The following is a 16,185-nucleotide window of genomic DNA, read 5'->3' as shown; positions in this document are numbered from 1 at the left end:
GATGTTTTTGATAAAATACAATAACTATTATATTTTAAAAAAATACAATAACTAGTAAGTAGTTGGGGAAGAAAATGTACCTATATGCTCTCATATATTTTGATCGCTTTATTAAGTGGGGGAGGGGGGCAGAACGAAAATACAGGGAATTAGAAGTTATATAACAGTGTACCCCTACCAAATATTTAGTTCTATATCTTGCGTAGGATATTCTTATTCTGTGTAAAAACAGTATTTCATGAAGGTACAATGTCAAAGATTACGTGTATGAAAAAATAAGTGTAAAATTCGAATACTTTACAATATTTATTTTTTTGCCATTCTACCGAGGGCCATATGGCACAATATCTTTTGAACGCCCATTGTTGCTCAGGTGAGCGATGTGGCCCCATGGGTCTCTTGTATTATTAACAATACTTAATGAATGCATTTTAAATGATCAAATGAAATTTGGGTGCCCGTCGATGAGTTTTAAGCAAGATACAGGGCTCACAATTCTTCGTCAAGTAAACAAGGCTCGTGCCCTGTTTTTGTTTACATATGTTCAATATAACAGTAAAAAATCTTTTTCAAGATGATTTGTCTATATTCTTATTCTTTTTAAGCATAAACAAACAGTTCCTACCGATTAACACATTCATTTTAAGTCTAAAACTGGAATTTTCACTTCAACATTCAAAATGTAAACAAAAGCTTTGTTTACATAGCGAGGAATTGTAAGCTGTGTAACTCGCTTATAACTCAAAAAATGGCATTCAAATTCTGATTGCCTTTTAAAAATGCCTTACTGAAGCATTATAAAGATAGAAATCGTAAAAATAATTTTTGACCAAAATCGTGACCATGCCCCTTAACACATTCAAAAGATACAATGCAAATAACTGCAATTAGCTTTGCTTTGTGGGATTTAGTGCAGACAGAGGAAGATACTCTCAAGAAGTAATCAAAAATGTTTGGGTTATCGATTACCTTATGACAAAGAAGTTTATTTTGAGTTACATTTTTACAAGGCTATCAATAAAAATATCTATATTTCCCCTAACCCGACCCTAAATTTTGAAGTTGGGTAGGTAGGTAAGTAAAAAATTTTTTTCTGCCATGGTAAAATATAGAATATATTATAAAATAAATCAATTTTTTATTTGATTACAAAACTAACAAAAAAGTTTGACCAGTTGTAAAACAAAATGATATACTTGTATATAATGATATAACTTGATGGAATGTTAAACAAAGGACTATGTGCGGTATGGTCAAATATCTTCCTCCAATTCTAACCAATTTTTAAATAGTACTGTATAAAAATCAAAATCTTCATAAATCATTGTATAGAAGACGCCTATAACTTTAATCATGATTTTAGTCATAATTGCTCAATCGGTGTTTATCTATGACGTCATCTAAATGACCTAATTCCTTCAAATTTGCAAACAAATGAAAATATTCTCATTTTTGCTTTAGATTTAGGATTCGGAAGTATAGAGCGCAGGTCTGCTCAAGTACGATTTTAACATATATTTGTTTTCAGGTAATTATACACATTATATTAAAAAATGGTCCTTGAGCAAGCATGCGCTCGTTGTTTCCCAGTCGAAAACCCATCAGAAAACACCCATATTTTGCTACAAAACATCAATTGTTCAAAATAAGACAATCTTTATGACGTCATTACTACATAATACACAATTATTTTCAATATGATTTTAACTATCTTCCACCTTATGTTTAAAGCTCTTTATAAAACTTTAATGTTGGGGGCAAAAATGCATAAAACCGCACATAGTCCTTTAATGTCGAATTCACCATTTGGTATTGTTAATCTTATATTTAAACATGTTTGATTCAATGATTACATGTGCATGAATACATTAATTCATTATCATTTGTATGTTGATGTACATGTAAGCATATATTTGAATATCATTTTAATGATCATAATGTACCTACTTTAAAGCTGCTTGGTCCGATTTTGAGGCATATTTTTTTGATGCAATAAAAACATCGATTTTGTGTTGTTTATGTATTTAAATGAATATTCTAGTAGTTTGTTCGATTATGAAAACGATATTTACAAGTTTAAAACGAGAAACAAAGTTTGTTTACCAAACAAAATACGCCGAGCGGAAGTTTGAATATTCAACAGAGAAGATCACGTGACTTTCAATTTCACAACAAGACATGGAAACTGAGGTTTGTAACATGTGTTTTAGCATGTAAGATAATTGATGATTTTGTTGGTTATTTCAAAAGATACATGTTAAGTTAGGCGAAAAAGCATTCTTGTTGATAAATTATATGTAAAATAACATTTAAAACTATCAGAAACACGTACTTTGAGAAGTGATGTAGTAGCGGGAAAAATGAAGGGGCTCCTAAGGGGTAAATTGGACGATACAATGAATACGGCAAAGACAATACATTATTTTTGTAATATTTCAGTCATCTTCGTCAACTGCCGGGGATTCTCCTGTACGTCGTGGTAGAGGGAGATCTAGGTCTGTTAGAGGGAGATCTAGATCTACCAGTGGACGCGGTCGGGGACGGGGTAGGATATTGCGAGGTGGGGCGAGAGGAACAGAGAGGCAGGAAGACAGGCGGGATTTCATTGCCCTTAGGCAGACACAAAACAGAGAAGAAGTCGCAAAGGTAAATTTTTGTATGCTTGACTATATAAATAGAAGTTTTAAAAGACATTTTTGTTTAAATAAAAAGTAAGTTCCACATGTACATGGGAATCAATGCATCAATTTGTCAATATTTTTAATACTGTTTTATTCAGAGACATGTTCAAAATATGACGTTGGAACAATGTCAAAACATGCTGGTTCAAATAGCCACTAGATCCGCCAGCTTCATATTAGACATTTTGGAGCAATCAAACCCCATGCCTGACACACCACAGCCACCTCGACCTGGAGTTCCCTCTTGGTGCACTTGCACCAGGTGCAGAGATATGCCAACAGAGGAGGAAAAGGTCTGCTGCAGGAAGACTCCAGAAAACTGCACAACTCTCTTGCCTGTATGTACTTATTGTAACCGTAATTAAGAATATTTTTCAAAATAATACAAATTAATATACAAAATGATATTTTAATAAGCTTTTTCCTAGGCGCAAGACTTTGGATTAAATTGATTAGTTTCTTCTTATCAAACAGGATTTTCATGTGTTGTGCTTGGACGAAGCTGTTCTCGCCTTGGCCAGACTATACAGGGAAGATGTGTTAGCTCTCCCTGCTGATGAGAACTACAATAGGGCCAACAGGCATGCTGCCTACAGACAATTCATCTTGTGGACCTATGGAAAGCTTGGAGCAGGGCAGAGGAAGGTCATTCCAAGCTGTGTGGTGTGGAAAATTAGGGACAAATACCCAGAGCCTTCTGGACAATACGTCGGATTTCATCCTGGGAGACTTGCATAATAAGATACTTTTGTCAAATAAATGTTTTATTCCATGATTCTCAATATTCTTTTTCTTAGATTGCACATGTATTGAACATACAAATGAAAAAAACAAAAGTTATTTGCTACACAGTAGCTTTTTGAGATGTTACAAATTGTCACACCTTTACAATGAATTTGGTCCATATTTACTGCAATACAAAGCAAGTGCATTTTTAATAAAGCAAACAGAAATAGGTAAACCAAGCAAAACCTGAATTATAAGAAAAGAAGTGTAAATGATGTGCAATAATTGCAAAACATAACCGACATTCAATAAAAAGCATACACTTTGAAACGTTGAACACAAACAATGGAATCTCGGTACACATTGTCAATCTATTTCTTTCTACTGATTAAAAGCCATCATTAACATTTAGCTATCTTAGTCATTTTAGTTTATTTCAGTTTAATTATTTTATTTGTGCACCTAACAAAATGAAACATTAAACATTAAAAAAAAAATACAACTAACAATTTCAATAATACCCCAAAAATATAAAGAGAAATATACTGATGTCATTAATTTTGGGGCGTTTCACTCGTAATCAATAACAGCAGACCTGTCTGTTACTTTAATATGCCGATTTTGATTCTCACCTTCATCTGGCTTTAAAATATGTGTGCTTTGAATATTTCTAACTATTTTTGAAGAATTTGTTACTATTATGACCATAAACGGGAGACAAATTTTGAACAGAACAGCTCACTTGAGCCTGTCATAAGAAATTTAAAGTCTATTTATTGAAATCTTGATTTCTTCTTGACCACAAGCTCGGTTGTTGGAGGTGGTGACTTTGGGGCTATGGTTCTGGAAATGCGTCGAGGGTCTCCTTCTGCAAGTTCAGCTGCCTGGTGCATGCCTCCCACCGACTCCAAGCGACTTTGGAGAATCTTCCTCATGATATCCGAGACATGGCTGTAGGTCTTCTGAGTTTTCCTTTGGACTACAGTCCACCTCCCAGTCTTCTTGGAATAAGTCCTATGATATCTGAATAAAAATAAGACATGTAATTAAGGATTGATAAAAATTAGGTTTAACCTTTCAGCATTGTTTAACATGAGAGAATAAAATGGCAAAAATAACTTTCGACCATTGCTCAGTAGTAGACAATGTATGAGATATTGCTGTATATTGATTCTTACAGTTAAATAGACCTGAGAGCATATGTGAAATCCCAAATATTTTACCTTGTTGTGCCATCCTTTCGAGTATCTGTTGGAAGATCCACACTCAAATTGTAGTCAAGAGCTGCCAAGATGTTTCTTGCTCTATATACTGGTGGTGAATACGATATCCTCTTGGATGCATACATGAGAATATGGTTATTAAAAATCTCTAAATTTGATGTACTCCTTAAAAGAAAAAAAAAAGAAGTTATGTCAGTAAACTGTAAATACAATAATAATTACATGCAGAATAAGGCATTCTGATAATTCATACCTGAAATTGAGATAGTAGTGGATATTATTCAGGAAGCGCTTGTCAAGTACGATTTTGGTCAGGGCTAGATGTGCTGGGCTTCCTTTCTCTATCCATTCTTTGTCCCTGTTTTCTTCTAATTCACCATGGGAGCACGATCCTGGTGACAGACCGACATATGACAATGCCCATTCATGTTCGTTCTGAACATGTTGAAGCACTCCTACCCAAAGATCCTAAAATCAAGAGAGAGAAAATGATCTCTGCATCTTTTGAGCTCTCCCACATGACCAATTTTGCATTGGAAGAAAATTATCTTTTCTGAGTACACTATGCATGGCTTTAAAACTAACAAAAAATTTACTTTGATATTTTAAAGATTAACATGTTGATTAAAACTTATGCATTCAAAGCTCACAGTTTTCTGAATGTGCTGAAGGTTTCACATGACACATATTACAAGTGAATACTGTATACAGGATAATTTTTTACCAATGTAATTTTCGCTCTTCTACACTTTTAAATCGTTTCACCCTGTCTTGAATTGCCAACACAAAGCTGTGTTTAAGGAGAGATCATTTGAGACATCAATTTTAAATTTGTTTGTTGGCAAAAAGAGCAATAGGGGCAAAAATATAACAGGGCAAATACTTCACTGTTTACAGTATTCCACTTTATGAATTTAATTTATAAGCCACCCATGGGTATGAAATAATACAACAGACCTCAGTCTGTGATGGGAGATTTGTAGTAATTATATCAGTTTAATTTTCATTAAAGTAAACAAATTAAATAGTTACCAAAAATTCTTCATGGGTGTTGGCCATTTTACTGCAGTGCCAAAAGTGATTAACTATATCTTGGCTCCAGTTCAGCAGCTCCCGACAGCTCTTTTCTTGACCAGCCTATGATGGCAAGTTTATAATGCTATATCTATGTTTGTTTATATTTTAAGCTTAATTGCCCAATACAATTTTTTTTCATTTAAATACTTTAACTTATTGAAGATGAAATAAATAAAATAAACTAAATGTGGTTAAAAATAATTACCTTGACAATTTTTTTCCCGAGGTTTTTGGCGGCATGCCATATGTCATGGGAGTGTTTAATTTGAGGGTACTGGCGTTCTGTCATAAAATAAATAATAAACTATGCTAAGCGGTTATACAACTGATTGTAATGCTTGTACAGCGTTATGTTACGTAAAGATACCTTTTTCCCCGTAGTTATACTAAAAATAAAGTTAAGCTCTGTTTCAAATAATATGTGGCTAGCAATAACACGCATATATTATTAATGGCAATGTCCTTAATTAGTGATGTCATTTATTCTATTACGTGTATTAGAGTTTAACATACTCATTAATGCACCAATCTGTAAATGTGCATCAGTCACTACTTCAGTGACATTGTTGCTGGACCTCACATCTTCCAAAGCTCTCTGAAAGCCAGCTTTCTCCATGTTAGTGCTTTTCTTCCCCACCTCCCTCTTGTCAAGTGTTTCAATCGCAATGATCTTCTTGCTGTCATTCTCCATCATGGAATATGTACAATATTTGGCACAATGGCCAGGACTGTCCATACGTCCATCCCCTTTCAGAGAAAAATGAAATAGTTTACATACATACATACACACACAGTCCAAATCATCAATAAAGAAAAAAAAATTGTTGGTTTATAAACAAACCACAACAACAAACCTACCAAGAAGAACTACGTCTTTATCCTCAAGCTCTGCCCGAAAGCTGCGAAGATGTTCATCCCATTTTTCTTCAATCGCAGGAACAAGATAGGTGCGTTGCATACGAGTAAATGATGACTGGCTTGGAAAATGCAGTTTTAGGATCTTTGCCATCAATTCCACCTTGCTAAAGTTGTTTCCCGAGCACAGAACTGCTGCTGCTATCATCAGGTCCCCACTGTGTAGTCCATTGTTGAGCAGTGGTTGGGAGCACCATCTGTGTTTGATATGCTTCCTAGGACATGACTGCATAATAAAAAAAAATGTTTAACCTTTTTTGTAACTTATTTCATAAAGCGCTGCTTTTAAAACATAGATTTCTACTACAATAAAAGTGCATACCGCATATAGGGAAATATTGTCCCCATTTTATTTACGCCCCTTTTAGCATTGTTGTCTGCAGGCCAATTTAAAACTGGCAAAATTCTAATGTTTCTAATTATCTTTCTTAAAGCACAACGTTGTCTTGGTTATTTCAAGATGGGGAAACACCATACTATTTGCAAGTCCAGAAGGGCAAAAATAGCACAGACAAAAAATAACTATGTATACAGTACTTAATTATAACACTTGTCAAACTTACCCAGATAATGTATAATGCAGATGCAACATATTTTGTTGAAATCTCTACAAGCTCTGGACACCCTTTAACCAAACAGCGCTCATCAATCTTTGTTTTTGCTAAAAGCAGCAACTGTTTCTCATATGCGATCACTTTTTCTGATGCAAGTACAACATCTGATTCCTCAATCGACAACACCTGGGTGATACCTGGGCCAGTGAAGTATTCTGGTGGTTCATCCTCCGTCTCTATAACTTCGTCACTTCCAAAGACCAAGTCACCTCCAGCTACATCTTCGATGTCAATAGTTTCATCTTCACTTCAATTTGAAAGATTCATCTATTACCTCATCAGTACAATTTTTTCTTTTAGCTTTATCAGATGGATGTACATTTTCTGGGTAAACAAAATTATGTGAGGTGTACTTACCCTAAAGTCACTTCATATTCTTCTACATCAAAATCATCATCACTATCATCATCAACGCTTCCTTTTTCTTCTTCAGATTCTTTCGTAATGCTAATACTCAAACTAGAATATAAGAGTAAACAAAACTTTTACTCTACATTGTTTGAATATCATATATTAGATAAATTTACAAAATAACAGCCATGTACATATATTTATAAAAACACATCTGCATTTAAGAACCTGCATTACACCTGTTTAAATATTACTTATAACACCTTATTGATTTATTGTTAATGAATATTAAAATTCATCAATAATCCTTTGACATTTATTCCATCAACACTGTATCGAACAATGTATTTCTATTTGATATTCCACAAGGTTAAACTTTAATTTTTACACCTTTTTTTTCATTTACCTAAAAGGGTCTACAAATGAAGATGAGAAAGCTGTTTCCAATGAACTTTTTCTCTTTGTTTCTTCCCCTTTGGATATTGGTGACTGATGAGATGCAGTAGCTGGCCTCAAAAAACTTGATTTCTCCATTTCTTCAACTCCTGACTCTGCTGTTTCTGTAGTACTGCAATCAGAATTTTTAATTTATACATAAACTAAGCTTTGAACATCAGCATTGACAAGTACATTGAGAGTGTTCAATATGAATATCATAGTCTTCATTTTCCACTGTCTATTTCATGTGGTTGGTTACAAACAGACCACTCCTTACACTGACAATACCCCCCCCCCCTGCCCTTGGTGTTAGTTGACCTACTACTGTCTTTACTAGCTATTTTGATACATTTGAAATCCATAGTTATGTTTTGATTACTAATCAGGAAAAAATTTCTAAAAAAATGCTTGTACATGGAGCTATAACAATTACATATGTACATGCATCTACCTTAATACAGGTTGAAGGTGCATGTGTTCATTCTAATAAAATCATGCATAATATGTTATTTACATGCACGTAACCGAAATATCTTCCATGATGACTTTCAAAAGTATTTACGTGTAAAATACATTATATCATAATATATAAATATTGTATATAGACATGCATGTACATGGTGTACATATATACCTGCCATTTCCTTTAGAATCTGTTGACGAAATTTCTGATAGTATCAACTCTGATATCCTTGGCAGAGGATGAGGCCTAGCAGGAGTTGAAGAAAGTATTCCTTGCCTTGAAAGGCGTTTCCTATATAAATTGAAACAAATCCCATTTATGAATATTCGAGTTTTTGTAAAGAAAAAATTGCTTTATATATTTTTTAAACAAACTACAATAAAAACATAAAGAATCTGAAATCAGCTGTACATTTGTTTTTAATTTTTAAAATGCTTTATTTCTGTGCTATTGATACAAACAGACATTTCTAGTGTACAGTCTCGCTCTGTAAACGTACGATTTATTTGATTTCTGTTTTTACCCCTTCGAAGGCCCCATTATCATTACATACACAAAACAAAGTGTTTTAACGTATATTTTCTAGAACATTTCTAATCTTACGCATTAATACGTTTTAAGTGTAACAATGTTACCATAATATACAATATAGATAAACAAAATGCTGTCTAAAAATTCAATTTTTGAAGAAGAGAAGAGATCGTACTTACTGGGACTCATAGTGAGAGTTGAGGAGAAATCCCGCAAGTTCGGGGTTTGATTTCAATCCAAGCGAGTCACGCAAACTGTTCCAGTCTTCAATATATTCACCAATAAAAATCCTACTTTTCGCGTGAGTCTGGTTAGCTTGGAGCCTTTTCTTCTTACGAGTTGAATCTGTTAAGCTTTGAGGACGTCCTCTCTTTTTTGGGACATCCATATTTTCCGCATCTTTGTGTACATATACATTGCGCATGCGCTAAGACCGCCTCTTTGTTTTTCCGTTTGCCCAAAGAGAAATTATATTTATATACTTTAAATACTTTTAACTTTAAACAGAGATTGAATCGAAGGGTCTTATTTGGTGAAAGTTCATATATTTTATGGAATTTGGTATTGCTAAAAAGAAATCTGTGTATTTTTTGGGACAGAAAATCGGACCAAGCAGCTTTAAGTGTATATTAATTTTTTAAAATTTCGTTTATAAAATGTCTACAAGTACTTTAAAACAATAATATGAGAAACTTAAGGTGGTGTAATAAATGTAGATATTTGTAAAGTCATATTTAATAATTCTGCAATAATAAGGTTACACGAAATCAATATATTTTCAGAGAATTTCCTTTTCGACAAAAAAAATTTAACCCATATTTGAAACATAATGCTAGCTAGGAAGAAAAAAGAAAAAAGAAATTTAAATGATAAAGATTTTTGTAAATTTACCCAATTTCACTTTAAATATAGTCATTACCAAGCCAACTCTTTTGTTTCTGTTGATTTGAAATTTGACGAAATTAAGAGAACTGTTTAAATTTTCCAAAACAAAGAGTTTTTTACTTCACAAGTACCAACCTAAATTTGGGGAGATTGTTTCTCCCTAACAGAAATGTAGGGAAACTGTCAATATTTATGATACAGCATAATCTACAAGAATGATAATATACACAGTTTTAACCTTATAATTAATATTCCAACCAAGTTAATAAAGAATTAAAACACTTTTGAAAATTTTAAAACTCATTTTCCAATCTAATAGATTTAATGTATTTTATGTATTCATACATTTCATAGAAATGTTTTGTAATTGTGTTAGCTAAATGACAAATAAAATCAGTCTCTGTACCTCTGTGTATTTTGAGGTATTAGTCACACCTTTTGACCCAATTAACCGTTGTGTAGAAGATTATTTTAATTTTTATGATAAATATAAGCAGACGATTTTATGATTATTTTAGCATTAATTTGGCAGAGTCATTAACTAATTACAAGTTACCAACCAATTGTAATATCAACACTAAAAGTAGTAATCATCGGTTCCCGGGTAGGTTAAGGCAACTCTGAGTTTAACGACCGTCAAAATTATGATCAATTTAAAAATTGTTTGCTTTTATGAAGACAGTGCTGAATATTAATACCAACTTGAAATGAATATGTTAACCAAGATATTATTTTTTTTACTTCAGAATCGACTCAATATTTGAAGCTGCCGTGCCATAGTATCACTTGACATTTAAAAATAGATCACTTTTTCACCTTAACAAAAAATCTAAAAGTTTAACACTACCCCGAAGTTCATTTGTATGTATGATACAAAAATTCGATCGGCAATTAGCTCATGTTTATAAGTATTACTGCTAGAATCCTATTGTTAATCGCATAAAATAAATATTGTCATTATTTCTCGGAAACCCCCTCAACTTCTTTAATTTTATTGAAGATTCTTTGTATTTTAATTTACAGCAACGAAGCACATGATTCTAGCAGCACTTTTCAAGTACTTAGGGTCATACACTTTTGAAATTTACCAAATTCATCTTTCATAATATTCTGGGTAGTGTTTCACTTTTCCCTTTTTTGTACACACTGACAGAGGAAAGGCCGGTCAAGGCATATACATGTCTATTTGCTTACCTTGTAAAACTCGCTAATAAAACAAAATATCAATGCCTTTATTATCCTGATTATATCCTAACTGACACTCATATAAATCTTGGGTTATCTGTATTAATTAAGTCTTATTTCGGCATTGTTTACACTGCATTCCGATGATTTGTCTACCGACATTGATCTTCTCTATTAAACATGCTTCTGACGTTGTCATACATACGTAATACAGAGAAATCGAAGATATATCAGTTAGAAGTTTTTTCTTCTGAAGTTTTTATAATTCAAACCAGAGATAAAGTTAAAATTGACATGTTTCTGAGTAAAATATGACACCATGCTGCTTATTGTGACGTCTTATCGATCAGAGGAATTTTACTCAGTCGATCGCTGAGAGTTGCCTTATCATACCCGCGGTGTAATTTTCAATGCACTGTGAGTAGGCTATATGTTGCATCACCCCGTATTTATACCAATAAAAAATAAGACAATCGATTAATCACAAAAGTGGTTAACTGAGACTGTGGAAACGTCTTTTGAAATAAATGATTATCGATTTAATGTATCTGGGGTTAAATAACACGAACGTGAACTCAGAAATCAGGACGACTTCAACTCTTTGGGAGGAAATTTCGGCGAAGTTACTGATCAAAAAGCGAGTATTTCGCCCATGTTGATGATCGATACTATCAAAATAATTGTTAAACGAAAAAGATGTGGGTATTCTAAAAACGAATTTGGATAAATCAGGTTTCTTATAAAAAAAATATTTTCAATGTGTAAAAAAAAAATTCAGTCAACGGGATTTAATTGGGTCGGTCGAGTAAGGGGAAAGATATATAATTTTAATTTTGGCCCAATTATCTAACTTAAGGGAATAAGCGATGCCGGAAATGTTAGATCTTCCTATTGAATCTACCAAACCCTTTGCAGACATAAAGCCTATCAAAAGGAGACCAATAGTAGAAAAATTGAACGAGTATGTTAATATCTCTTTTTTTTCTTCGTGCTAGAAGATGAGACCAGATTTCTTAATCAGGGCTGCAGTCAATTGTTGACTTTTTTCTTGCGGTATTCTACAACCATATCTACTCTGTCTATTTCTTATTCCAAAAACACAACCTTTGTTCAGAAGCCTACTGTTTTCTTTGGTTTTATTGGAACCCAAGTAGTTTCACACAAATTCCTTAGACCCTGCATTAATGAGCACATTCATTTGAACCCGAAAAACCCGAGAAAAAGAGAAAGCCCACTCCACCCCCCACCCCCCAAAAAAAATAAAAAGTTAAAAATATTATATTCCTACTCGTCTCTGCTTTTGCCAATGAAAAATAAATGACGTTTTTCATACTTATGACTGGAAATTGCACATCACTTTGGCAAACATTCATCAATGCAATAATTTTCTGAAAACTTTTGAAATAAAAGATCAAACTCTCTAAAATTTAAAACCATCAATTAAAATTTGATATCCAGTTTTACTTAAATTTGCAACTTCCTGTAGAACATCATTTAAAACGTATATGCATCTGTGCATTCATGTGGATTTATAAAATGTTTATTACTGTTGTTTTTTTTAGATAAGAAATGTGTGTTTTAAAGTCCAGCCACCTCGAAACACTTGAACTATACTTATTGTTGACGATTTTAGGTTATATATTGATTTGTTCAAAAAAGCCCATGAAATTCGAATTCTACATTACAGAACTTCTTCACAGTTTATTTTCTCTTTAGCTGCATTAATATTAATTTATATTTTTTACACAGATTGTTGTCCCTTTAAACGCCTTTATTTGTTTGTTTTATAGTAACAATTTAGTTTGAAATGAAAGCTTTTTCAATTTAAAGATTTCAAGAAAACATGCGATAAGTGATGTAGACCTTTTGTTTTAGAAAGTAAACCCCAATGGTATACATCTTGAAATGTTGCCTAAACGTTTATGAATTATTATATTATCAATGAGCAAAAAAAAAAAAAACCAACAACATATACATTAATTTCGTTTTGTGATTGTTGTCAAATAACGGAAAAATAACGTCACATTTTCATTTCACTTAAAAAGTAACACTGACAATTTTGTTTACCTTTTCTGACACACTGATTCATCTCCCCCTGTTTGTTCAACCTTTACCCTACGTCATTATCAAACAGCGTGATACAGCAGGTTAAATCTCTAAACAGCGACTAGGTGTAACTTATTGACACCAAGGCCAATGAGGTTCATACGGAAACTATGGCAAGATTATGTATTTTGAAAGTTTTGTACTCTAAGTCATTGACAACCCCCGCGGCCCTCCTCAAGACAACACTGGTTTATACTGAAATTTTCGCTGCTACGGATTGTTTCATTCTTAAACACTTTCTAAGTCATTTGTTTGTTTAAGTTAATTTTATTGGGTAATGTTTTCTACATTACCGTTTGGAACTTGTTTACTTAGTTTTAAAGCTTTGTTTCGTTCCTGTAATAAAAATGTATAGTGTTATGTGCACTCAGAAATGGAAAATTTATTTTTTATTCACGCACAATTTTGAACGTAAGAAAGTACTTAAACAGTTTTAAAAGAATTCGATTAAAGGGATTTATATGACTTGTACTCCAGAAAATGGAACGAATCTCACTAAGTATTGCCAGCAAGATGAAGATTTTACTTAAATCTTAAAAGACTCAAAACCTGTTTTAACCAAGGACAGGATATTTTATTGAAGTGATAGTAAATTGAACCTTTTTCGGTGTAAAACATAATTTTGATTTTCTATTTTTCAGACATAAAGAGTATGGTTTGTACGTACTCCGTTTGACCATGCTAGATGATTTATATTAGTTACAAAGTTGATAATGAATAAAATAACCGAGGTGAAATATAGATTAAACAATCATTGATTTCTTTTCAGTTTGATGATTGCAACCTCAAACAAAGTCCCAAGTACTTGATAACTTAGCAAACTCTTATTAAATCAAATTTATGATTTTCATCCTTGAGATTTCCCTCAATCAAACAATTTGAGATGGTGCAAACTTTGAACTTGTCTTGTGAACTTGGTTTAAATCTTTCAACTATATTGATGCAAAATGTTAAGAAAGAAAACGAAAATTCTTTTCGACATTTACTTAATGAAACATGAAAAAAAAAAATATTTTATTTCATTTATTATCTTCCATTATCATATCATTCTACATCATGTACAATATCACTATTTTAATCTTTGTTTAAATAATTAGTTTTATTGTTTAGAAACGGCAAAATTTTCAAGTTGTTAAAATGAATCAAAAATACGACAGATAACGCCGGCGCAAACAAGACAGATTTATCTTAAGGCCATTCACCTTTTAATAATCGGGTGTCGACATTGATTCAAGTTTTGTCGCAAAGTACGACGAAACACCCTGATAATGCATGATTTAGAAAGCACCATTGTATAATCTAATAATAACAGATTTGAATAGAAATACAGTTATTTTCGAAAACATAATAAAAAATACAATTTTACTGTTACTACAAATTAGAAGCTTGGAGCATTTTCGAATTAACACTGTTTAATCTATACTTCTACTTCGGAGAAAAAATCATAATAAAGGTTTTATTTAATATTTACTTTTGTTATTTATAATAAAAATTGTTTTTTTAACAGATAAAACGGAGTTTGTATAGCGATACAGTTTAATTCTAATTAACATATTCCATACAATTTTGTTATCTTGATGGTCCATTTAAGCTTTGCTTACATCATCATTCATCATACACGTGATCTAATCATGAATACTTATGTATGAATTAGACTTCCAAGATTAAGACTTAGATTAAATGAAAAGGTGCTTGACTGTTAGACAACTCTTTCACAATGGGAATTCTTTTCGTTATTTTGGTAAGACATCAAGCAGTTCATCAGTTAATGAATCATGTCTCAAAGATTTGTTATAAAGCTTAAGTTTTTAAATATTTTCTGCGATTTTTAATTGTGAAAGTGAGTCCTATTGATTTCAAAATGGTATGTGTTTTTGATTTTAGAACAAATATTTTTTTTCAGATACTTGGATTATACTCAGACGATGGTTTGAACATTTTTTAGCTATCAAATTTAACAAAATTCTAAGCACAGAATTTACAAATTCAAACCCATCAATAAAATTATTTTAACCATTTTTATTGGTCGTCAGAGGTAGCATTTATTTCAATTTTGATCATCCATTTTTTTCAAATGGAGCTTCAATGGATAAGTACTACAATTCAATCTTTTAAAAAAAAAAAGCTCTTAAACTGATTTTTTTATTTGCTATTTTTAAAGGTATGAGTTATGCATTTTTTATATCATCTTACATATGTATAAATGGCGACATTTTTGTTTAAACTCAAAATGATAATTGTACAAAATCACACCCAATTGACACACACTCACGATATAACATACAGTGAGGAAAGATCGAGACAGACACTCTTATCAATAGTGTTATAATTGCGACTTGAATTAAGTAGAAAAAGGCGGTCAATATAGACGTTTCATTTTATTATTATTTACCTTGCATTTCGTGCCTTTCCTGTCTAGGCACATCTAAACATTCTGTCAGCTTAACCAAGCTTTGCAAGTCTAATAAGCGAAAAATCCTGTTCTATTACCAAACAAAAAGTGGTTATATCCGAAGTATTTTACCTGCACTCTAAACATTATTCTTTTAAGAAGTCATCCATGTGTGAGGTAAGAACGTGTTTACCTGGTTTTAAAATAGCCTCGTTTTCAAAATGTGGTATATTTCAAGTAACGTTTTAATTTCTTTTCGTTTAGGTAAAGTTAACGCATCCACATACAGTAAAACTTGTCTAATCCGGCGGAGGATGGTTCTGAAAAATTTGGTCGGATTAGGCAACATCCGGTTTGGAGAACATTGTTGTTAATTAATTTTAGTATTTCATACAGTAGGTCTTGATCGTCTATTCTTGCAAATGGTTTTAATTTTTCTGAAATATTTTAGCTCTCTTTGGTCGTAATCACGGTGCAGATTTACATTTTCAATTAGGAAAACAATAATTGCATAACGGATTACTTACGATGAAATACTTGTGAATCAAATAATCGTAACTGATAAATTTTCAAACATCCGATTAACTTGAGAAGTCCG

At 32.3% G+C, this 16,185-nt stretch overlaps 3 protein-coding genes across 4 annotated transcripts; 1 reads left to right on the top strand and 2 right to left on the bottom strand.

Annotated features, from left to right (window-relative positions):
- The first annotated feature begins 2,018 nt into the window (after positions 1-2,018).
- LOC128180113 (P2X purinoceptor 7-like) lies at positions 2,019-3,419 on the top strand. Its single transcript, XM_052847975.1, has 4 exons — positions 2,019-2,190; positions 2,440-2,646; positions 2,780-3,019; positions 3,156-3,419. Exons 1-4 carry the CDS (start codon positions 2,179-2,181, stop codon positions 3,417-3,419), a joined length of 723 nt encoding a protein of 240 aa, XP_052703935.1. The 5' UTR covers positions 2,019-2,178.
- A 325-nt stretch (positions 3,420-3,744) lies between these two features.
- On the bottom strand, positions 3,745-5,200 carry LOC128180711 (uncharacterized). The gene is made up of 4 exons (XM_052848836.1): positions 5,192-5,200; positions 4,884-5,098; positions 4,631-4,795; positions 3,745-4,430 (listed from the first exon to the last, which is right to left on the bottom strand). The coding sequence occupies exons 1-4, from the start codon at positions 5,198-5,200 to the stop codon at positions 4,181-4,183; spliced, it is 639 nt and encodes a 212-aa protein (XP_052704796.1). The 3' UTR covers positions 3,745-4,180.
- Positions 5,201-5,226: 26 nt separating this feature from the next.
- On the bottom strand, positions 5,227-9,534 carry LOC128180110 (uncharacterized). 2 transcript variants are annotated; one of them, XM_052847973.1, is made up of 9 exons: positions 9,199-9,534; positions 8,660-8,779; positions 7,994-8,155; positions 7,594-7,695; positions 7,186-7,483; positions 6,566-6,848; positions 6,221-6,454; positions 5,913-5,989; positions 5,227-5,767 (listed from the first exon to the last, which is right to left on the bottom strand). In XM_052847973.1, exons 1-9 carry the CDS (start codon positions 9,441-9,443, stop codon positions 5,651-5,653), a joined length of 1,638 nt encoding a protein of 545 aa, XP_052703933.1. In that variant the 5' UTR covers positions 9,444-9,534; the 3' UTR covers positions 5,227-5,650. The 2 variants fall into 2 exon arrangements, with proteins under 2 accessions (XP_052703933.1, XP_052703934.1); XM_052847974.1 differs by lacking the exons at positions 5,227-5,767; positions 5,913-5,989 and having other exon boundaries at positions 6,012-6,454.
- Positions 9,535-16,185: the final 6,651 nt, after the last annotated feature.

Source organism: Crassostrea angulata, chromosome 4 (assembly GCF_025612915.1).
Source record: "Crassostrea angulata isolate pt1a10 chromosome 4, ASM2561291v2, whole genome shotgun sequence".
NCBI lineage: Eukaryota > Metazoa > Mollusca > Bivalvia > Ostreida > Ostreidae > Magallana > Magallana angulata.
Note: the sequence above shows the minus strand (reverse complement) of the source record. Positions and strands in the feature narration are given on the sequence as shown.